General features: G+C 51.0%; 1 protein-coding gene across 2 annotated transcripts in view; it reads left to right on the top strand.

Annotated features, from left to right (window-relative positions):
• Positions 1–24,220, top strand: part of LRRC38 (leucine rich repeat containing 38) — a 48,602-nt gene that overhangs the window by 19,799 nt on the left and 4,583 nt on the right. Inside the window, exon 2 of one of the 2 annotated variants that reach the window (XM_081817513.1) lies at positions 8,699–10,171. The exons of the other annotated variant lie outside the window; for it this stretch is intronic. Coding sequence (XP_081673639.1) covers positions 8,699–8,952 — 254 coding nt within the window. The 3' untranslated portion in view covers positions 8,953–10,171. Of the gene's footprint in view, positions 1–8,698; positions 10,172–24,220 lie in introns of those variants that run through there. 2 annotated transcript variants of the gene reach the window in all.

Raw genomic sequence — 24,220 nt, 5'->3', positions numbered from 1 at the left:
TTAATGGCGTACAAAAGTTTCTCTTATAAAATGTTGATGATGATGGGGCACCTGGGTGGCTCAGCCGTTAAGCGTCTGCCTTCAGCTCAGGTCATGATCCCAGGATCCTGGGATCGAGCCCCACGTCGGGCTCCGGGCTCCGCGGGAAGCCTGCTTCTCCCTCTCCCACTCCCCCTGCTTGTGTTCCCTGTCTTGCTGTGTCTCTCTCTGTCAAATAAATAAATAAATCTTTAAAAAAATAAAATAAAATAAAATGTTGATGATGATAGTGATGGTGATGATGATGGGGTATGTTTTGAATGTTCTTACGGGGCAAAGTTAGTAGTCCTATGTCAGTCTCTCTCCTTTCCTTTCCTTTCCTTTCCTCTCCTCTCCTCTCCTCTCCTCTCCTCTCCTCTCCTCTCTTCCCTCCCTCCCTCCTTCCTTCTTTCTTTCTCTTTCTTTCGTTCTTTCTTTCTTTCTCTTTCCTTCTTTCTCTCTCTCTCTCTCTTTTTTTACCAGCATATAACATCCCAAACCTGAGGACCACAAGCTCTAGACTGTAGACTCTCGAGAGATCTTCGTCATGGGCAGAGGGCCTTAGCCTCAACTCTGGCCATGGCCTCTGGGACACAGAACAGGCAGAATCCATTGCCCAGGGGCTGCACACTCAGATGCTTGCAAAGGATCCAGGTGGGGGACGATGAGTGAAGAGGCTCGTGGCATGTGTCCCGTCTCATTACAGCAGCCTGACAATTGCGTCCATGTGACAATGCTGCTTCGTCTCCTGATTTAAATGGGATTTTTTAAGATTCTTTAAAGACTACCACCATCGCATTGACCAAAAAAATATATATTTTTTGATGTCTTAATCCAAATTCTCAGTTCCTGGCCATGGCTCTCTGGTGACTCCACACACAGCCCACCGGAAATCTGCCAGGGACCGTCCCTCGGGAAGATACCGTAGCTAGGGGGCACTGTCCTAGTCCTGGAGGCGCATCTAACACCCACCTACGTTTTCGGATTCCACCTGTGCCTCTTCCCTGCAAGGCCTTTCTCATTCCACCCGAATAATCCTTCAAACCCAAAGCTATTCATCCATTCCATAAATACTGATGAGAACGTACTAGACCTTCTAGACACCTTGTCTCTTCATTCTCCAAATTTGTGACGCCCTATAGATCCCCACCTGTTTATTATCTTCCTTTCCAGTAGCTTCATATATTTTAGTTTTGGTTCCTCGGCTGAATTATAAATGTCCTGGGGCCAGGGATGCCACTTTCTTTGGCGCTACAGACAACATGGGCAGACGAACGAAACACAGGCTTCAGAGTAAAACAGACTGAGTTGAGTGTAGCTTGAATTCCGGCTTTACCATTTAATAGTACGCAAATTGCCAAAGATTTCTGAGGCCCGTTTCCTCAGCTATGAGTTGAGCATAGTGCTGCTCACCTCCCAGATGAAGTAAGTGATAAAGACGTGTGCTAAGGGGCGTGCACTGTATCCATACACAGCAGGTGCTCGGTACATGGTCCCCACACGGGCATGCCCATCTTTCCCAGTTTAGGGCATGGGTGAGGGCTCAGGACATTGTAGGTGAATTATACTGAATTGAGAGATATGCATATTCTTCCTTTTCAGAAATATGCCCAGTGTGTCTCCCCTAGGCTCTTCCAGTCCTGCTCTCCACACAGTGTTGATTCACTAGGGACTAGCCCTTTGCAATGTGGCTGCTAATCCCTGATGAAATATCACATGCCTAGCCTTTACTTAAAAAGAAGGAGCAGGCCAATAAGCACATGAAAAGATGCTCAGGTCATTAGAGAAATGCAAATCAAAATCACACCCACAAAAAATGAGATACTACTTCACACCCCTTAGGATGGGCCTTATTATTTATCTTTTTAATGTGACATAACAAGCGTGGGCAAAAATGTGGAGAGACTGGAACCCTTGTGCGCTGCTGGCGGGAATGTAAAATGGGGTGCAGCCACTGTGGAACACAGTATGGAGGTCCCTCAAAAAGTTAAACATAGAATCACCATATGACCGAGCACTTCCGATTCTGGGCATATATCCCAAAGAACTGAAAGCGGAGATTTCAACAGGTATTTACATGCCAATGTTTATAGCACAAGTATTTACAATAGCCACAAGGTGGAAACCACCCAAGTGTTCCATCAACAGACGAATGGATAAATGAAATGTGGTGTATCCAAGCAACGGAATATCATTCAGCTTAAAAAAAGAGGGAAATTTTGATAGACGCTACAGCCATGGAGGGACCTTAAAAACATTATGTTTGGTGAAATAAGCCAGTCACAGAAGGACACATATTGTATGGTTTCACCTCTACGGGTAGGCAAGTTCATAGAGGCAGAAAGTAGGACAGTGATTAGCAGGGGCTGGGGGTGGGGGAAGGGGAGTTATTCTTTAACGGGTACAGAGTTTAGGGGATGAGAACGTTCCGGAAATGATAGTGGTGATGATTGTACAACATTGTAACTACACCTCATGCCACCAAATTGCACACTTAAAAACAGTTAAAACAGTACGTTTTTATGTCCTGTATGTTTTGCTGCAATAAAAAGTACACGGAGGAGGGGCATCTGGGTGGCTCAGTCGGTTGAGTGGCCGACTCTTGATTTCAGCTCAGGTCATGGTCTCAGGGTCAAAAGATGGAGCCCCTGCATCGGGCTCCTTGCTCACTGGGGAGTCTGCGTGAGGATTCTCTCTTTCCCTCTCCCTCAGCCCCTTCCCCTGTGTGCCTTCTCTCTCCAAAATAAATAAATAAATCTTAAAAAAAAAAAAAAGGACACAGAGGAAGAAAGAGAAGGAGAGAGGGAGAGGAGGAAGAGGAGATCGAAGGGAAGATGGAGGAGAAGCCTCCGCTCCCTCTGTAGTCAGAGAATGACTCTCGACGTGCAGATCATCCATTTTCCACACCGCTAAATCCCGCTTTTGCTCTGAGCTCTTTCTGCCTCCCTTCAGGTATTCTGAGCAAGTAGAGGAAAGTAGACAATTTCTTCTGAATTTTCACCTCAGACCCATATAATTAAAAACGTCTCTCTTGTTGCTGCGGAAAAGCATGGAGAGCACTGTGATGGTGGAGTTTTGACGGCCTGGATATTTAGGCAGACATTATTCTGGGTGCACCTATGAGAGTGCCTTTGGATGAGATGAACATTTGAATCTGTGGACTGGGTGAAGCAGAGTGCTCTCCCCAGTGTGGGTGGGCCTCATCTAATCAGTTGATTAGAACAAAACAAAACTGATCCTCCTGTGAGTAAGGGGGAGCTCCTTCTGCCTGATGACCTGGAGCTGGATCATCGGTTCTTGCCTTCTGACTTGAACTGAAACATTGGCTCTTCCTGGGGGTTGCGCCTGCCGATATTCAGCCTGAAACTACACCATCAGCTCTTGGGGTCGCCAGCTTACTGGTTGCGGACCTTGGGACTTGTCACCCTCCATAATTGTGTGAGCCAATTCCTCATGATATTTCTCTTTACACACACATGCACACACACACACACACACACCCCCTATTGGTTGTGTCTTTGGAGAACCCTGACTAATGCAGGAAGCCTCCTCAGATATCCGGAGTCAGGTGTGGGCACAATTTGAAACTTTGAAAATCTGAATAAAATGAACGCTTTTTTTTAAGCATGAATGGTGGCCAGGCGCCACAGTTAAGAGTTTCCAGACGTCCCCTATGTCATGCTCACAACACCATCACCAGGCCAGGGGAGGGGAGGAGTGGGGAGGTGTTGTTCCAAGGCTCACGGGAGGGTGTCCCTCCACATCTGCATTCAGAGCTCTGCTCCTGACAAGGAAGGGAGACCTCTTCGGTCCGTCTAGGTCAGGGCTGGAGACAAGAGGGTCGCTGGAGAGTTCTAGAGCATCTCTTTAAAAGACAGTCTGCCTGAAAGGAACGTGTTGTGAGATGCTGGGTGGGACTGGGCCACTCTGGGAGAGCAGGTGAGCCAGGGTGGTGGTCCAAGTGTGGACTGGCTGGGGTTAGTCTCAGCTCTGTCGTTCCCCGGCTGCGTGGCCTTAGGCAAGTCACTTGATGTCTCTGTGCCTCGGTTTGATCATCTGTTAAACGGGGATAGTTATAGTAGACTCCTCATTGGGTTTGCGTGAGGATCGAATAACCTAACACGTGTAAAGACCTAAAAGCAGCGCCCAGCGTGCTCAAAATGCTGTGTCAGTATTGACTTTTGTTTGCTGATCTTAGCTCAGACAGCCGAAGAGATGGGGGTCAGGAAGGGAGGGAGAACATTCCAAATCAAGTAGGGACATCCCAGGGACTCCCTCCCTCCCCTCATGCGCCCGTGTCCCCCCACCTTTCCACTGGCCCGGTGCTGGTGCCCCTCCTGTTAGACCGAAGATCCTAAGGCCAGAACTGTGTCTCTCTCTTCTTCCTTTCTTCCTTCCTCTCCTTCCTTTTTTGCGTCCTTCGCAGCCTCTAGCACAAAACCTCACCTGTTGTGTTTAATGCATGAATCAAAGGAAGCCATTTGATAGCTAAGCTCAGTCACGAAGAGTAGCCCTGCCATAGAGGGTAACTTTCCCCTAAAGTTCTCAACCAGAAGGACTTTATTGCCCTCTCCCAGGGGCCACGTGGCACTGTTAGGAGACATTTGTGATTGTCCTCCTGGGTGCGGGAATGCTGGCAAACACCCTGCCCCACATAGGGGTAGTGCCATGATGACGCAAAACATCAGTAGTGCCAAGGGTGAGAAACTCTGGTCTAGAGTAAGATCGCGCAGGAGAGAAGAGATACCCAAAGTCAGATTACCCTGACTCCTGAGTTCCACAGCCAGCCTGGGACGTGTCTCCAGAGCGCTCTGGCAGCGATGCCCTGCCCCCTCTGCTGAGCCTTGTCTGCCCGGCTGACGCTCTTTGACTCTTCTTACTTCTCTGCCTTTTGTGAGCTACGAAAACCCATTAAGACAGTGTATCTTATCATGCTAGCTCCATCAAGCGTGGTTCCAGAGTCTCCCACTCCTGGTGGGCTTGTGTGTGCTGGTTTGCAAACAAGCCTGTTTCTTCTAGCCACAGAGAAATGTGAGATGACATTCTCTAAAAGTGTCACTTTGTAAAAATGCCAAGCCTAATCTCCAGGCATAGAGACCATCGTGGAAATCGGAATTGACTCAAGGAGTCTTGGCGAGCAAAGGTGGGATTTAAGTGGCAGGCTCTGTAGGCTTGTGTTGCTGCATTGTGGTTGTTTTCCAGTGAATACAGCTTATTGAAGGCAAGAACTGCTAGAAAGTTTCTCTAGGCAATAGTAGCTCGTATAGGCTTGGGGATTGCAAATATTATCTTGGAATTAGAAACTTCCTGTGCTTCATTGGAGTCCATCTTGTTTATGTTCATAACACCTGTGGCTGTGGAGGAAGTGTTCGGAGGAGGCAGGCAGGTGAATTGATTTGTCCACTTTCCATTGAAGAAAACAAGGGAAGCCCAAGGGAACCCCAATATAACTCTGTCTTCCAGTTCTAATTCTGTTCAAGGGCATTGAAAATGCTCATAAGTGGTCAACGAAAGTTGGGCTTCTTTAAGAAAAAGAAAGTCAAAAACGAGTCCAGCATAACCTGGAGAAACATGCAGAGACCTCGCCCAGCTCGTTCCCGGGGTATGTGAGGTGGGCGCGGGATCAGGGAGAGGAGGAACTGGGAGTGTGGTTGCCACGGCAACAGCTCCCTCAGGGAGGAGAGCCTCAGTGGGTTGGCTGTACACTATGTAAAAGATGGGCCAGGACAGAAGGAAGGAGGAAGCCTCTGTGTCTGAGCTGGAGAAGGAAAGATACCCAAATAAAGACCCAAAGGGTGGTTGCAGGGTTGCTGTGCACTTAGCAGCCTGCTCTTCACAGGACGGAAGCCAGCTCCTTAGTGAGGTGTGAAGAAATCATTCTGACTTTCAGATAATTCTGGAGATGGATTGAGGGCCAGCTCTTTGAAACCCAGAAGCCCTGAAAAAGAGAGAAATTGCAGGTTTTCCTGGAAGTTGAAAGGAAGCCAAAGGGAAGAAGAGATTGTAGGCAGCTGAGCCTCACGTCAAAATGGTGTCCTCACATTTCCGGGAAGCCGTGTCGCTGAAGGCGAGCTATGTAAACTCTCTATGCTTCAGTTTTCTCATCCATAAAATGGGCATGCTAATACTACCTACCTCATAAAGTTGTGGTGAGAATTAAGAGTTGGTATGTTTGTAGCACTTGGAAGAGAGTTTGCACACACTAAGTGCAATATGCATGCTAGTTTCTACTGCTTTATTTTTCTCTCCTCTTCCAGATCAGAAACAGAAGATCTGGGTCTCTTTATGCATTTTAATATTACACATTCTCTTATATCTGAAGTTTGTGAAAGCATGGTAGTAACTTGACTTTGTATACAGTTTGTACTGTGTATCATTCAGGGTGTGTAGATTATGCTTGGTAACAAACAACCTTGGGTTGCTGACTTCTCACACAAGTCTACCTTTTGTTCATGTCCAGTGAGGGTTTGTGTTCGTTTTCTAGGGCTGCCATAACAGAATACCACAGGCTGGGGGGCTTCGATAACAGACATCGATTTTCTCACAGTTCCGGAGGCTGGAAGTCCCAGATCAAGGTGCCAGCAGGACTGGTTTCTGGTGGGGTCTCTCTTCATGGCTTATCGATGCCACCTTCTGGAGTCCTCATGTGGCCTCACCCTCTGTGCACATGCAGAGAGAGAGAGAGAGAGAGTTTCTTCCTCTTCTTAGGAGGACACCAGTCCTGTGAGATTAGGGCCCCACCCTTCTGACCTCATTTAACCTAATTATCCCCCTATTATTATCTCTAATTACAGTCACACTGGGGGTTAGGTCTTCAACATATAGAAGCGGTGAGGAGGGGCACAATTCAGTCCATAACAGGGTTGGTGGCCTCTGTTCATGATTTTCATTTGGAAACCCTGGCAAGTCAGGGGCTTCATCTCAACCCATGTCCACGTGTCCCATTTCAGCTCATACTAAACACCCCTTTGCACACTCTGCTGCCCCTGGTTACATGGTGTTCCCAGAACACTGAGCTCTTTGCCAATTTCCTGTCTCCTCTGACTCGATTGTTCTTCCGTGACTGGTTCCATCTCATTCTTTAGATCTTTGCTGAAACAGTACCTCCTGAACACCACATCTAAAGACACTCCTCATTTCACCCTAGTGTGTCATCTTCACATTTATGTCTTTCTTTTTTTTTTTTAAGATTTATTTATTTATTTATTTATTTGAGAGCAAGATCGAGCATGCATGTGATGGGGGGAGGGGGAGAGAGAGGGAGAGAAGCAGACTCCCCACTGAGCATGGAGCCCGACGAGGGGCTTGATCTCATGACCCTGAGACCACGACCTGAGCTGAAATCAAGAGTCAGACACTTAACCAACTGAGCCACTCAGGCTCCCCAACATTTATGTATTTCTTGATCTACTCATTAGTTGTCTACACCTAAGCTGCATTAGGGCAAGAACTTTGTTGTGCTCACTGCTTTATCCCCAGGGCCTGGTATGGAGTAGATACTCAGTAAACATGTGCTGATGGCATGAATGCGTGTCTGTCTTCTAGAATTTATACTCTCTGAGATTAGGGGCCTTTTTTTGCCTTGTTTATCATCAATCCCTTGGCACAGGATAAAGTGCTCAGCAAATGTGTGTTGAATGAATAAACGGGTGTCTGGAAAACCATCCTCATGGTGCTCGGATCTTCATGCCTTGGGCAAGTTTTCCTTTAGGCTCACTAGGTAACTGGAGGGTATGGAATCCACCCAGCTACAGTTGTCCTAGCTGTCCCCCTACTTCACTTGATGGCACCACGAGGATGAAATGCATTATTGTACGTGAAGCGCTTAGAACAGCATCTGGTCCCTGGTAAGTTCAAGTTAGCATTTATTGTTACTATTGTTTTAAAGCACTTTCTCACACAGACTCAGATGTCAGATTTTCCTGGACTGGAGTCTTTTTAAATCAGCCAAACACTCTTCAAGTGAAATCTTAAGGGGAACCTCAATATATAAAACAGAGGGTACCAGGACTCCTCTGGGCATCGTCGGAGTGAGCGTCCCAGAAGCTCGCCAACTCCCCGGGGAACCTGCATTTTAAAGCTCTCTTCAGGTGATTCTGAATCACACGGAAGCTTCACAGAAGCTTCGGTAACTGCTGTTGGAAGGCCACCTTCAGATATAGCCTATTTTCCCCACTCCCGTCGAGGGAAAACCCTTCTAGAGTAGTGGACTTACTCCAGTGCTGTGCTAATCCTCTGTTCATTTTGCGCCCTGAGGACAAGGAAAAGGAGGATGGCATCCAGCTCGGGAGGTGGCACTGCACGCTGGAGTGTATGGCAGCCGTGGGCACTGCCCCCGGCCCCTTGCATCTGCCGCCCGCCCCCAATCCTGGGTGGTACCCAGGTCTGGATCAAGGTCTACAGAGGCCCTGACCCTGAATCTCCTCTTGCGTCACCACCGAAGTGGTTCAAAACCCAGAGTTCCACAGCTTAGGGCAGGGCAAGGGAGACCAAGGCATTCTGATTTTCCCATGGGGATTACTCTGGAGCTTTTTAAAAAAGCTTAAATTCCATTATCATCAACTTTCTCCCCCTTTCGCTCTGGGGGGATGCCCCCGCTCCACACTTTGCAAGCTCTCACCCTGCCAACTTTTAGGCCATCCTGCAGACCTCTGTCTCACCCTGCCTGCCTTTTCCACAGGCGGTGAGGAAATCCAGTGCTCCCTGCCCCCGGGAAACAGGCGGATATTCCTGCATGAGCTGTCCGAGGCCAGCTTCAGCGAGTGCAGGTTCAGCCTGTCACTCACAGACCTGTTCATCATCATCTTCTCCGGCGTGGCCGTGTCCATTGCTGCCATTATCTCTGGCTTCTTCCTGGCCACCGTGGTACAGTGCTTCCAGAGGTGCGCGCCCAACAAGGACCCGGAAGACGAGGACGAGGATGAGGACGACTGAGCCGCCCCCTCCCTTCCTGGCTTGCCAGAGCCCAGGCCCGGTTCCCCTCCACGCGGAGAGGGAAGAGGGGAGGCGGGAAGCGGGAAGGAGTCAACCTGCAGCAGCCCAGAGCAGCCCCTGCCCCTGGCCGTGCTCCTGGCTTGCCCCTGGCCACGCCCCCTGGGGCCTCCCATCTCAGAGTTTAGAACCTGCGGGGCGCGGAGGAGCCCAGGAGGGATTCTGGGCGGGGAGGGGGGACCTGCCTCCCGCCTGAGGTGCGAGAATGGGGAAGGAGACGGCCCGTCATGCTTCCCAGCTGATGGCTGACCACCAAGCCAGGGGGTGCGGACACTTGCAGTTCCCACCGCTAAGCTGGTTTGTGCACCTGTTCTCTGGCCTGGACTGGGAGACGAGCAGAGGCCTCCTCCTCCCCGGATGCAGCAACTTGATGGGGACCGTGTCCAGGGCCCTGTCCCTGGAGCAGGGCTTCTCCTGCTGTAATGGGCTTCAGCAACCTCGGGAGCTTGGCTACAGGGGCACCGAGAGGAAAGCTCAGGCCCGGCCAAGGGGTGTTTGTTGCTGTATTTTGGTGAGCAGGTGAGGAAGACTTTTGCAGGCAGGACTCACACCCTCATCCTCAGCCTCAGAGGAAGCAACTCGTAGAGGAAGGACAGTGGGTCGATGTGTACAGTCTCAAGGGCCTCTGCGCCGCGTCTCTCCACCCCCTGAAATACAAGTAGTTGTCCCCCTTCCCCGACCGGGCCCTGGCCCCCCAGTTCGAGTCCCTCCTCAGCCAACTAATGCCTGGCCGGTCTCTGTGCTGACCCCGCTCCGAACTTGTCATCTCTAGAACTTGCAGCGAACTGTCCCAGAGGCCAGGATTCCAAAAAAGCAGGTTGCATTGGACCAACAAAATGTAAAAAAAAAAAAAAAAACCAAAAACCTGGGACTTGGCCTCTGAGAAACCTCCCTCCCTCAGTGGCCTTAGGGTGTGTGTGACATTTCTTGGGAGCACAGGTTGTGACAGGCACTGCTTTCCTGGATGTGCAAGAAGGCACTTTGGGCAGAGATAATACGAAACCATGTCACGTGCCCGGCAGGTTGTTACCAGGTGACAGTGTCCGCAGCATCAGACCTCACTGGGGACTGAGACGTAGATGGGGCCCGAGAGAAGCCCCTGGGGTGTTTCTGAGAAACACCTCTCCATTGTTTCTCACAATATATTCCTTATGTGTCCTTCTTCCTTTGCTCCTGCTATCTCTGCCTCCACCAATATGGACTGAGCGCTTGTGAAGGGCCAGGCACTGGGGGTCCAGGCAGTGTGGGGGTGCATTGAGTAAGAAGACAGGGCCCCCGGCTCACTTGGCCTCAATTCTTATGGGGTGGGGGGAACACAAAACAAACAAGGAGACAGAACTGAAATTGCAGGTAGAGATAAGCACCGTGAAAGATGTAAATGAGATCCTGCGGATGAGTAACGGGTAAACTCAAGAATGGATAGTGGGATGTATTAGCCAGGGCTCTCCAGAGAAACAGAACCCCAAGAGATATGTATTCTATATATCTATTACTGTCTGTCCGTCCGTCCATCCATCCATCCAGATTATAAGGGACTGGCTCACGTGAGTATGGAAGCTGAGAAGTCCCACTATCTGCAGTTGGGCAACTGGAGGGAGACCCAAGGAAAACCAGTGGGGTAGCTCTAGTCTGAGTCCAAAGGCCTGAGAACCAAGAGAGCCACGAGTCTAGGTTCTAGACCGAGGGCAGGAGAAGACTCAGCTCAAGCAGTCATGCAGACAGAGAAAGGTGCGGGGGGAGTAATTCTCCCTTCCTCCACCTTTTTATTCTATTCAGACCCCCAACAGATTGGATGCTGCCCACCCACACCGGGGATGACACTCTGCTTTACTCAGTCTACAGATTGTAATCTATTCCCATCCAGAGACACCCTTACGGTCACACCCGGAAGTAATGTTTAACCACATATCCAGGCACCCTGGACCCAGGCAAGTTGATGCATAAAATTAACCGTCATATCAGGGAAGGCCTCAGCGGGTGGCCTCAAGCTGAATCCTGCATCCTTCTCGCCCTCGCTTTTTTCCTCTCCATTTATTCTCTTTCTCTACCCTTCTTTCCCCTTCACCCCTGAGGAGACTCAGTCACCCCTGCTGGCCCCCAGCATTGTCGGCTCCAGGGGAGGAGACCCCTAGCTCAGGGAGCTGTCTTGTCACAGAGTCCCTGGGCAGGTGGGGAGGTGGGCAGCATCTTTGCCACGCTCCATGGCCCCTCCGCACCGGAAGGAGCCACCTCTGGGAGCTCCCCCTCAGTGTAGGTACCACTTCCCTTGAGAGAATAGTACGAGCTGCCTGAAAGTGGTCGTCATGAGCGTGAGGTGCTGTGTGCATGCCAGGCCTGAGGTTCCAGCCACTGTGTGCGCCTTACTGTGAATGAAGGCTCATGGAGAAGATTTTCAGTCGGGAGAGGGGAGCTCTGCTGCCGGTGAGCTACCAGAGGGACTGAGGAAAAGACCATGGCGGGGGGTGTGCATCAAGGGCTCAGAGGCTGAGAGTTTGAGCCACAAAACAATCTCACATCAGCACCTCCCCAGCCTGGCCACAGACTCACTGAGACTTGTGTGGGGTCAGAATCGCTGCCCATTGTCATAGCGTCTGATCCCCACCCCCCAGGAGCACCCTACAAGGGACATCGCTAAAGGCCCTGCGTCCAACTGGGCCCCCGCCAAAGTCACAATTTGTTTCTCCCAGAATCCTAGGGAAATGGTGCCCCAAGCTGTGATATTCCTACCTCAGCCTTGTTCTAATGGGCCTCAGGAGGTGAATTCCCACCTCATGAGTCTATTTTATTCCTTATAGTGAGTGGACTCCCGCTGTTTCCTTAGAAACACAAGCCCTGCACAGCATGGGGGTCATTCACTGAATGAACGAGTGAGTGGAGGAGGGGCAACCTGGAGCCAGAGATGAGTGCTCGATGGGTACCAACCAACCCCCATGTCTGCCGGCTGCACCCCAGAGATTTGGAAGGAACGTGACTCTGGGGAAGAAGAGCTTTAAATTATTGCCAGTTGAAACCGTCACTGCCTGGATATAAAGCCTGTGAAACACTCAGGAGATTGGGGACAGGAGGGACATCCAAGCCCAAGAAAATATACTGGCCAGGAGCCCTGCCTGGCTCAACTGGGGAAATGCCTTTTGGGAAGTGGGGTGTCGGCATGATCTGTTGTCACTAACAACAAGGATGATGCAACACCCCCTCTCAGATCTCTACAAGTGTCACTGAGTCTCCAGTGTCACCTCCCCAGAGTCTCCTCATCACAGCACCCCATACTGTTCTCTGTGCGACACGTACCCAAACCCTTTGTTTACATGTTTACGGTCTACCTCTCTGGCCTGGAACTTGAGCTCCCCAAGCGCCGGGACGTGGGCCATCGGTGTCCCCAGGTTTAGAGCCGTGCCTGGCACACTGTGATGGTAGAAAAAGCAAACAAATGAATTCCACGCACCATACCAGAAACTCTACCAACACGAGCTCTTTTTAAGCATCCTCGTAAGTCCAGGTGAGAGCCACTATTTTCCCCGTTTTATAGATAAGGAAACTGAGGTGGGTGACAGGACATGGCAGGGCTAGAGCCCCATTCACATTTGGACTTAGAAACCTGTGCTCCTGCTTATGATAATAGTTCATGCGCCTTGAGGACACTGTCTGTGCTAGATGCTGGGCCACGCCCATTACGCGGCTCACAAACCCTATTAGGCGGTGTATTTATCTGGGTTGCCCCAAGAAAGAGAACCAACAGGATGTCGTAGAGAAAGAGATTCATTCTAAGGAACTGGTTCATGTGACTGTGGAGGCTCACCAGCCCAACATCTTCAGGGCAGTTTGGCAGGCTGGAGACCCAGGGAAGAGCCAGTCTTGCAGTTCAAGTCTGGAGGCTGTCCCCTGCACAATTCCCTCTTGCTTGGGAGAGGTTGGTCTTTTGTTCCACGAGAGCCTTCAGCTGATTCCATGAGGCCGCATTATGACTGGGCAATCAGCTTTACCCAGAGTCCACCGATTTAAATAATCTCATCTAAAAACCCCCTTGTAGAAACACCCAGCATAGTGTTTGACCGCACGTCTGGGCACTGTGGCCCAGCCAGCTTGACCCATGAAGCAAACCATCCCAGATGAGGTACCATGATCACCTCCCTTTATAGATCCATCGCCTCCATGTGGCCATAGAGAAAACTGGTTCAGTCCTGGGAGTAACTTGCTTGCCCAGACAGGGCCAGTAAGAGAGCGGGACTTGGCCACGGGTGTTCTGACCACTGCATACTCTCTCTACTCAACTGCATTCCCCGCTCAGGCCAGCAGGGGCGGGCTTGGCAGGGACAGCGTGGGGTGGCACTTTTCTTGGAGCTGTGTCCTGGGCTCCAGGAAAAGCAGCTGGGTGCACCCAGGATGAATTTATTCTGAGTCTCCAATCCCGGGTCTCAGGAGAGTCAAAACCACCAAAATATTTTGCCTCCTTGTCTTGCTCTCCTTAACGTCTGATGACCAGGGGATTCTGGCAGCCTCACAAAGGAATTCATCTTATTAGGCTGATGGTGGGTACCACCAGTACAGACCAAGAACCTCGGCAAGGGGCCTCTGGTTTGGGTCCAGTACTTTAGAGGGCCCTATCCCAGCCTTCCTCTAGCTGTGCTCTTCCCCCTGGGATGAAGAATCTATGGGGCCCAGGGTACATACACACTCAGGGTATTTATGACTCCAGAATTCGCTGCACAAATGACGTCCAATGATGGACACCCACCATCCCTCCTCCAGGACAGACTGAGTGGTCAGGCAGTAGAGGTTGGGGGGATGTGAATGGAGGTTGCATGTGCATAAGTGTGCCTAAGACCCCTGGAGGCACAGGATGGAGCCAGAGCTGAGAAGGGGGAGGTCTTAGATGCTCAGCTTCCCCCACACGCGCCACATTCTTGTGCAGATTTCTAGGAATGTAAGAATCATTTGAAGCCAGTCTTCCATTCATCAAGAAGGGATTTCTGTGAAGGTTGCTGGGTGGAATATTTTCTTTAGCACTTTATCTTCATTGATGACTTATGATGGTTTCAATGTGGGTATGTGAAGTGTATTTTTTTTTTAAAGATTTTATTTATTTATTTGAGACAGAGAGAATGAGAGACAGAGAGCATGAAAGGGAGGAGGGTCAGAGGGAGAAGCAGACTCCCTGCCGAGCTGGGAGCCCGATGCGGGACTCGATCCCGGGACTCCAGGATCATGACCTGAGCCGAAGGCAGTCGCTTAACCAACTGAGCCACCCAGGCGCCCATGTGAAGTGTATTTTTAACCCTTGTCCTGGCTTCATGGATTTTTACAGGTGGGCCTGGGTACCACAGCAGGGGCCAAGAGGCAGCCACGGGCCCTGGCTCTGGCCCTAGGGCCCAACACTGCTTCCGCTCCACGGGGCTGATCCACACGGGCCTTTGTACAAAAAGCATGAAAAATGCACGCATACCGATTGCTTTCACCAGCCACAGAGAAGCCTTTGCATGGAACATCCATGCTTCAGCCTCCCCCTTCTCCCCTTCCTCCTCCCCCCACCCCTGCAATGTCCTCCTGCAGGCTCAGATGGCCAAATCTACAGGCACGAATTCTAGATTCTGACAGTGGCTGGACGCGTGTGTTTTTTCTAAGCTATTAAATTAACTGGACCCTGGAGCACATCATGTCTCTAAGTCTCCTTTACATCCCACCCCCACCAGCTGAGTCAGCCACCAGCCCTGGGCCTTGGCCGTTAACCCCTTTTTAGTGGCCCCAGTAGCCTTGAGGGTTAAGTAATTTATTATTTGCAGAAGTGGTCTGTTGATTCCTGTATGGTAAAACCACCCCAAAGCAGACCCCTGTGGGTTTCATTTGCCTGCAACCAACAAGGTAGCTTTGTTCTTTCAGACTCCAGGCTAATAAACACACATCCAAACTTTAAATTGTTTTTTCTGGGAAAAGATTTTTTAAAAATGAACAAGAACACTCTTCTGCTATTTGCAAATGGGATCCTTTTTTGGAAAACGCACCTTTCCAGGGTGCGAGTTATTATATTTTGGCCTTGGGAAAAATACAATGTGCTTTTTGTTAAAACCTCATACTCATGCTCAGGACCATTCATCAAGAACTCATTTGCTGCCTGGGGCTTCGTTGGTATCCGAGCTGGGGGTTGGTTGACCAAGAATCATTCTTTCAAGGTGTGTCACTCAGTACAATACCACCATCCCCATCCAAGCCTCTAACTGAATAATCAGAGCAAAGCAACCATGTGTCCACCAGCCTCCAAGAGAGTCCTGGGTGGTGGAGGGTTAGCCCTCCAATGGGCTGTCTGTCCACTCTGCCCTTGTAGCCAAGTGCCCTTGGCCACACTGTGGACCCTCTAGAGCCACAAGTCCCCCCCCCCACTGTGAACAGAGTAATACTTCTTGGCAGAGTTGATGAGAAACGATGAAATAATGGCCCCACAAACATGGTCCCTTCCCTCCCCCCTCAGAATCCCAGTGGTATCTCCTTGAGCACTCACAGGTGCCCAGAAGAGGAGGCCGTCTCAAGAGAAAGATGGAATCAGAGGCCGAATCCCAGCATCGGATAACAGGAGCCAAGGGCCAGCAGTCTGAAGACCTCTGGCACATTACAGGAGCTCAGTTGTCCTTTTCACCCTTTTGTAACCAGCCCCCAGCCCCACTGCTCACAAGTCTGCATAGATATCAGAGGCCACGTTTACACGTGTAACCTGCACATCCCCCGAGGTCCACTCACCAGCAATACAGACGAGGCCCCATGAAGATTCATTCAGATTGTGTTGTCCTGGTGGATCCCACCGGCCTGAATGCAAGTCAGTGAAAGGGTCCCCCTGCCCACTCCCCAGCCCACAGACACTATTTCTGAGGATGGAGAGTCTCTCTCAGGCTTAAAACCCACCCTGAACTGACGTCTATGGAGCGTCCTTCATGTCTGCTGCGGGTTCACCCTTGTCCCGGGCAGTGTGGCCTTCATCTGCTCTGCTGGGGCTCCTTGGGGGACCCCTCCCCAATGATAGGTGCTCTGCCTGGGGGTTATTCCTACACCACCATCCCTGAGCACACTCACTCAGCCCACAGAGCCACAGTGTGTTTCTCATGGAAATGGGGACAATGCCCCCTTGTCCCTAGGCAGGGCTTAGAAGCAGATCCCCTCCACTCAGGTTTATCAACGTGAGCAAACAGATTCTCCAGGCAGGGACACCACCACCCATAGCCGTGGCAACCAGCCAGCCCCTGACCCAGATGAGGCTCCGGTGGCACAGGAAGGGATACGGACATCAGTGACATTTAGCACCTGATTGATGGGGGAGGCTGCAGGAATCTGCTGAGGCGGGGAAAGCCATGGGGTCTCCACACCCTTGCAATCTGCCTGGGAAGGCAGGAAATGCAGGGCAAGCCGTGCCCACCACAGTGCTCCAAGTTGACACCATGGACGTCTTCCCCTGCCCCATGGAGTCCCCTGCCCCCAGAGGTGCCCATGAGACTGTAAGCTCCATGAGGTCAGACCCAGCTGGTCTCCATCACTAAACACTGACCCTTCAACAGGCCTAGCAGATAGGAGTCCCCAAATGTCGCACAAACAAGGAGCACACACTCTTTCCCATCTGAAGAGGCCATACCAGGTGGCCTCCCTCAAGGAAGGAAGTTCAAGGGAGTGAGGAGGCAGAGCAGATCCCAGGCTGGGGTCCAAGCCAGCCTATTGCACTTGACCCACAGCCACTGAGATGGTTCTAACGGAATATTTGGGGGTAGTATTACTGGAGCACTGAAATAGAGTAATAAAATATTTTGGTATGTGAATTGTATTCACATTCCGCCTGAGTATTTGGAAGGCCTTGGTCTGTGTGATGCTGCCGTGGGTGATCCTGGCCTTTGCCAGCCTGCTCCTGCCCTTCTCCCCACTGCTCATGCCGGAGGCCCCTTGGCATCCAGCTGTCCTCTCCGCTTGGGATGCTCTTCCTCCCGATCTTTGCTCCTTCTTGTCATTCTGGTCTCAGCCCAAAGGTCACCTTCTCAGTGAGGCCTGCCCTGCCCATCCCAGCTAAAGAACCATCCCCTATCCACCTCTAACGCACGTCACTCTGTTTCATTCTCTTCAGAGCACTCATCGCTGTGTGGGCTTCTTGAGTTGTGTTTGCCTGTCAGTTTGTCCGTCTGTTTCTTCCTCTCTTGATTGTAAACTGCGAGAGCAAGGTCCATGCTTATCTTGTTTATGCCCAGAGTCTAGACCGGTCATGGGCTTGGCAGGAGCCTGATAAATATTTGTGAAGTGGATGGATAGGTGGGTGGATGGGGAGATGGATGATGGTTAGATGGATGGGTTGGTGGATGGATGGGTAGGCAGGTGGATGGGTGAGTGAGTAGGTGAGTGGGTGGATGGGTGGATGGGTAGGTGAGTGGATAGATGGGTGGATGGATGGGTGGATGGATTGATAGGCAGGTGGATGGATGGGTGAGTAGGTGAGTGTGTGAATGGATGGATGGCTGGGTGAATGGATAGATGGGTGGTTGGATGGTTGGATGGGTGGGTGAATGGATAGATGGGTGGATGGATGGATGGATGGATGGATGGATGGATGGATGGATGGATGGATGGATGGATAGATGGGTGGTTGGATGGTTGGATGGGTGGGTGAATGGATGGATGGATGGATGGATGGATGGATGGATGGATGAATGGATAGATGGGTGGATAGATGGATGGATGGATGGGTAGATAGCAAACTTTCTACCCTTTCCAAGGACTTGAAAACCACACATAATGTGTGAGGGACCTAACCAAGAAAGGATTTACAAGCCATACAGAGTGTGTTAAAGGAACATGCCTCTTCACCTTGCAGGGGACAGAGTTCCAAGCCCAGGGCTGCAGCCATGTCAGGGACCACTTGTCGTGTTTCCTTCCTTAGCAGTTGCCCATCTTGTAGCTCAGGAGCCTTCCCTCCTGCCCCAGGGCGGGCTGCTGATTATGGATGCAACCCCCAGACTTTGCACCTTGCCTTTTGTCCGAGAGCCCCAGGAAAACAAACCCAATCAGTTGATCAGATCGTCAGATTGCCATGTCCTGTTAGGCGGTGGCAGCCACCTCCTCTTCCCTCCCCTCCTCTCGGAGTCCCGCTCCCCCTTGCTCTCCTCTCCTTGGCTCTGCCAGCCTTGGCATCAGTGGCTGGATACTGAGTGATCTCCATCCGTGACCATCTGACCCCTAATTACTTCCGTTAATTACTTGGACAGGCTCTCCCTGCAAGAAGGGCTTAAAACCCAGCGATGACAAGAGGGCGATGTTCTTCACCTGTCCTTGTCCACCACCTGCCTCTAGAGGGAGGAGACTGTGCACCAGTCAGGTTATTCGATTTTCCAAAGATTTGCTCTCAGTGGAGGTCAGTCTGTCCCTCTGATGAGCTCCCTCTAAGAGCTTATTCTCTTGCTAATCCTGAATCTTCTAAAAGTGCCTGATTGCTTGTTGGGAGGAAAAGTGTGAGCGCAGGAGAGAGGGGGAGAGCTCTCCTCATGGGTGCAGTGTGGGATTAAGTCCCGGGATGATTTCTGGTCCCCACTGTGACTCCCTCCCCTGGAGCTCTCCCCCCAGCCCACAGCCTTTGTATAGGGGTATAGACACCCCTCAAACCAGTTCTAGGGAGGTTGTGTGGGTCTGCACTTTCTTCTCATTTTTTCCCCATCCTTCATAAATCCTCCTTGTCCTAGATGCTTCTCACTTTGGACTTGCTCATTCATTCATTCATTCATGCGTGCCTGCATTCAGTATTTGAGTATTTACCCCGGGCCAGGCACCGTCTTATACTAGCAAACAGGACAGACACAGCCTCTGACATCAAGCACTTCACTACCAGAGAAAACAAGAAAAACAATGATCACAACAAAGGTAAGGAGTTACCCTGCCGGGAAGTGCCGCTCCCTGGGGAGCCCGGAGCAGGGGCCAGCTCAGGGTGAGGGGCCAGGAGAAGGGTCCCCAGTTAGAACCAAGGACTGTGCCCAAACCCCTGCTTTAGGAGATGAGCAATCTCCAGCACGGCTTCTAGCAGCGGGAGGCTGTGTCCCTAGGACCTCCCCAGCCCCCTATGAAGTGCCTGCCTGAGAAAGCTTATCACTACCAGAATTTACTGTTTGTTCTAGCCAACACCTGACAATGGGCCCTGACTTCCCTTTCTTAGAGCATTTACTAAACAGGGCTTTCAATTAAGAAAGCTTCCTCTGTCCCTTTGAGATATACCCCTATGTCCTATAACTCAGGAGTTTTTCTCCAGGGTCTGAGAACCATTCCTCTGAAATGCAATCATTAGGAAGGTGGGACCCCAGTCTCCCAGTCCCTGTGGGAGGACAGACTCCTAACTTCTGCAACTACCGAGCTAGCAAACCCAGTTGGCCTAATCGCATGTACATTGACCACCCTCTGTGGTTTTTCTGTCCCCCCAGGCCCCGCCCATTCTCCCCCTCCCTCATTCTCCCTTTCAAATGCCCAGTCAACTCTAGCAAGTCTGCCCTTCCTCTACTGTCGGCCCTCCCAGAATAAAATCTGTTTTCACCGCTTTAACTAGCATCCTGCTGTATTTACTTTTGCCACTGCAGAAGGCATATTTCATCTGAAATGAGAAAGTTAGCCCGGCTAAGGGGGTGGGTCTAGGACAAGGAGGTGGAGGAGAATGTTCTAGACAGAGAATAAGGGAGACACCAGAAGAGGTTTAGGGGCTGGAGATGGGAGGGGTGAGGTCTTTGGTGCCTGTCCTGCCGCAGGGAGAGCCTGCTCCTTCCCACCTGGCCTCCTTCCCTCTCCCACTCAGCTCTGCCCAGTCCTCCCTGCTGCCGCCCCATGGCTTCCTTCTTTCTCATTAAAAACGAAACTCGAGATAGGACACACCGTCCAGTCCCCCTTTGAAGGGGACAGCCAGGGGTGTGAGTGCACTCACAAGATTGTACAATCATCATGACTATCTGACTCTGGAACATTTCATCGCACAGAGAGAAGCCCCATACCTATCAGCAGGCACTCCGCATGCCCCTTCCCTCACTCCTGCAACCATTCATCTACTTCCTGTGTACACGGATTTGCCCATTCTGGACATTTCATGTAATGGAATCATACAAATGTGGCCTTTGGTGTCCGGCTTCTGTCGCTCAGCATCATGTTCTCAAGGTTCATCCCCGTGGTATCGTGGGTCAGCGGCAGCGCTCCCTTTTCATGGCCAAATAATATTCCACCACTTGGCTAGTCTGCACTTCGTTCATCTGCTCATCAGTCCGTAGACATTTGCACGGCTCTGCTCTTTGGCTATGGTGAATAATGCTGCCGTGAACACTCACGTGTGCACGTGGGTTTTTTTTAATGAACAAATGTTTTCGATTCTTTCGGGCATATACGTGGGGGTGCAATGGCGGGGTCATATGGTGACTCTGTTTAACTTTTTGAGGAACTGCATGTTTTCCAAAGCAATCACACCATTTTCCATCCCACCAGCAACTTACACCTGTTCCAATTTCTCCACAACCTCGACAACACTTGTTATTGCCTGTCTATTTGAGGGTAGCCGTCCCCATGGGTGTGAAGTGGCACGTGACTTCTCTTCCTGTCACCCCCTGCACCCCCTTTTCACTTCTGGCTTTGCATGCAGAGTGGCGCCGGGGGCTGGTGAGAACACCTCAAACCTGGGGGCTCTGAAAAATTTAATTTTAGTTTTTTTAAGGTTGTTTTTTTTTTTTTTACTTATTTGAGAGAGAGAGAATCCTTGAGCAGACTCCCCGCTGAGCCAGGAGCCCGACGCAGGGCTTGATCCCAGGACCCCAAGATCATGTCCTGAGCTGAAGGCAGGCGCTTACCCAACTGAGCCACCCAGGTGTCCCCTTTTCTGCTCTTTACCGTGCTCTTTTCTGCATCACCCACGGAGAATCCCCTTCACTGGCGCAGGTAGCTGAGAGCAGTCCTGGGTTCTTTCCCATAAAACCTGCTCGATGAGGCTCAGCTAAAGAAGCCTCCAGCTACAGCATTTCCTGTCCTCATCTTCACAACCTGTCTCTGAACCGAACCACACTCCAGGAGGGAGGTCCACGCCCTGGGGAAAGGAAGAAAATCTCTGAGAATACCTGCCCCGACCCAACTGGGGTGAAGGTGGATTGTTTCCAGGAGGACAGGGCTTGGGGCAAGGAGCAGGCTGGTGCCAGCAGGAGTCCTGTGAGCGGGAGGCTGTCCAGACCCTGCAGGGCTCTCTGCCCTCAGCAGATGGCATAGCCTCTTGCTAGAATGTAGCTCCAACTGCAGGAGTTGGAGCCAACGTTCGATCTAATTCACAATCCCTGCTTTAGAAATGTGTGTGCTTGCCTTCCCCAAGGGTAGCTGAGTCATTTGGCAAAAGGAGATCAGCCTTCACTGAAATGGCCGGGACAGGGATGTGTGCTATGCTGTGCTTTCACTGGAGGCTCGAGCAGCTGGGATGCTCTGCCCATCCCACCACTCCCCCAGCGGCTTTGCCTAATAGCACCTTCTGGAGCCTTCTCTGGTGCTTGCCTTGGATAGTTTGAAGCCACCCCCTTGGAGTTACACAGCACTCCCCGCACTGGAGTGCTGGGACCATGGCTCATAGAGAAAAGTCCCTGAGTGTAGCATTTGCCAATTTCCAGGGTGTAAATATCACCCCCTTGGCCGATTTCAAGCCACCAAACTGACATCACTGAACTTGGAGCTGGGGAGAGATGCATACAGTTGGTCTCACCAGCTGATAGAAGCAGTAAACAACACTCCACTGCCCCCTTCCCATAGCCCCCCAGGCCAACGGCCAGCAATTGATGGGGAGTGGGGTATCAGGGGTACAAAAGCCCCTCTCCTTTGTCTCAAGATGGAACAAGCCCTGGGGAGCCAGTCACGCTCTGGGGCTCCCTGCAGGACTGGCTAAAGCCGGACTTCCGAAACCAGTCTTATGCTGTTCCTTCCCGTGGGTTCTTCTGCTTCCCTTGCCCCTTATTGAAATCTTCCGAGGGCTCTCACTCGGTAAGACAGATCTGAGTCTCAGGCTCGGCTTCTAGGGGACGCAAACTGAGACGGGTCTCTCTGCCAAGTGGTGCCCCAGCAGGGTCTGTTCTGAGGTGCACATGGGTTTTCTGATAGTGGCGAGAGGGAGGGCATGACCATCGTCCTGACTTTTGCAGGTGGTCAGAATAGTCTGTACCAGGAAGCTAGAAATCGGCCCGGACTCCACCACTGACCAGGGACGAGGTCTGCTTGGTCTATCCCAAGTCCAGCGTGGGTATGGACTCCATCACCTCTGGAAGCTTTGAAATCCTTGGTCAGGCCCCATTTCTGGAAACTCAGATTCATCATGCCCAGGTTGGGATGCTTCTTATTTAAAGATGCACCTGTTGATTAAGTGAGGATGGAAATCATGGTTTGAGGGCAGACTTCTCAGCCTCTGCACCATTGACATTTGGGCCCAGTTATTCTTTGTCGGCGGGGGTGACCATCCTGAGCAGCATCCCTGACCTATGCCCATAGGATGCTGGTATCCCCCTCCCCAGTTGGGACAACCAAAAATATCTCCAGACTCTACTGTGTCCTGGTGGGCAAAATCACCCCCCTCCCCACTCCCTGGCTCAAGATCGATGCCCATGAACCTTGAACTGTCATGGCCACACCTCAAACTGTGGTTAGGAGACCATACAGATTGGACTCCCCACAAACCCTTCTACTTTAAAAAATCTGTTGATGTTTTATTTTCCAATTATATTTGCATAGAGGTACAAATAGACTCGCTTTCATTTTTAAAATGTACTGTTATCATTATCATTATTCTAATTTTCAGGGAGGGGTAGGAAAATTACTTCCAATTCTATCTGTGCAGACACATTCATTTTGCTTTGCCACCCTCCCCCTCAGAACTGTGTCCCCTCCCCACCACTATCTTTAACCAGAGGCAGTCCCCTCTGAGTCCCTCTGTCCTCAGCGCTGTCAGCACAAGCTCCTGCAAGATCTTAGGGAGATTCTGAGACCCAGGATGGACTGAGGGGCTTGGGAAACAAAGCAGAACGTAACAGGAAGGGGCGCCTGGATGGCTCAGTCGTTAAGCGTCTGCCTTCGGCTCAGGTCATGATCCCAGGGTCCTGGAATCGAGCCCCGCATCGGGTTCCCCACTCCGCGGGAAGCCTGCTTCTCCCTCTCCCACTCCCCCTGCTTGTGTTCCCTCTCTCGCTGGTGTCTCTCTCTATCAAATAAATAAGTAAAATCTTAAAAAAAAAAGAAGAAGAAAGTAACAGGAATGTGGGGAGGGGAGGCAAGCCACTGCCACCGGGAGAGGGGCTCATAATCATAACCAAACCAAATCAGGGACACAGGTGGGGGGTGGGGGAGGTCATTGGAAGAGGAAGAGACCCCAGGCTGCCCATCAATTAGGCAGAAATCAATTCTGGGAATTCCCTGGATGTCACATTTGTATTGTGAAGTCCTTCCCTGTCCAGGGCAGGCAGAGTTTAGGGGAGCAGTGTGCCGTTGGCAATAGGGAGGCTAAGGGAGCAGGTGGTTTGCTACAGGGGCAAGCGCTGATGGGTACTCGTGGTCAGTGCCTGTCTGGACGATGGCGGTTGGCCGCTCCCCGCTGTGAACTGCGCCAGCTTTGGAACCCAGGCTCTGACATTCCAACCAGCACCTTCCAAACGCTCTGATATATGGGGCCTGCCCAGGGATTTTCTCTCCTGTAAGGGGAGGATTTTCTCAGATTAACCGAACCGAGACAGGCATATGTAAAGCTCTGGACGAGGCTTTGGGAAGGAAATCTTGGCCTTTCCGCAGGCATATTCTCAATCTTACTGAATCCTCATGAGTGACAGGGATGTTTCTTCAAACTGTCTTAGGATGAAAGACTGAACAAGGAATGTGACTCGTAAGTCCTTCCCTTTTCTTTCCTCATAACCTTAGTCTCTAAATCCAAATAAATACAGTCATGTAAATATGGTCCTTCCAGGAGGGGTTTGCACAGGTTCACAGGCCTTGGCTGGTGGATTACTTTTTTAAAATCAGTAAAAAGGCAGAGGAAACTGTCATTTTCAACCCCTGATGTAGCATCTACTTTGAGGGTGTGAATGGACCCTGCCTTCCCCATTGCTGAAGAATGGGCTCACATCCTTTAAATTTGGCTGATTTCCCATCCTCTCCCAGCACAGAGCATCACCCCAAGAATGCGTACGGGGTGATGAAAATGTTTGGGGACTCGATAGAGGTGATGGTT

The sequence above is a fragment of the Leptonychotes weddellii genome, chromosome 4 (genome assembly GCF_054177405.1).
Source record: "Leptonychotes weddellii isolate Sample4059 chromosome 4, ASM5417740v2, whole genome shotgun sequence".
Lineage (NCBI taxonomy): Eukaryota > Metazoa > Chordata > Mammalia > Carnivora > Phocidae > Leptonychotes > Leptonychotes weddellii.
Note: the sequence above shows the minus strand (reverse complement) of the source record. Positions and strands in the feature narration are given on the sequence as shown.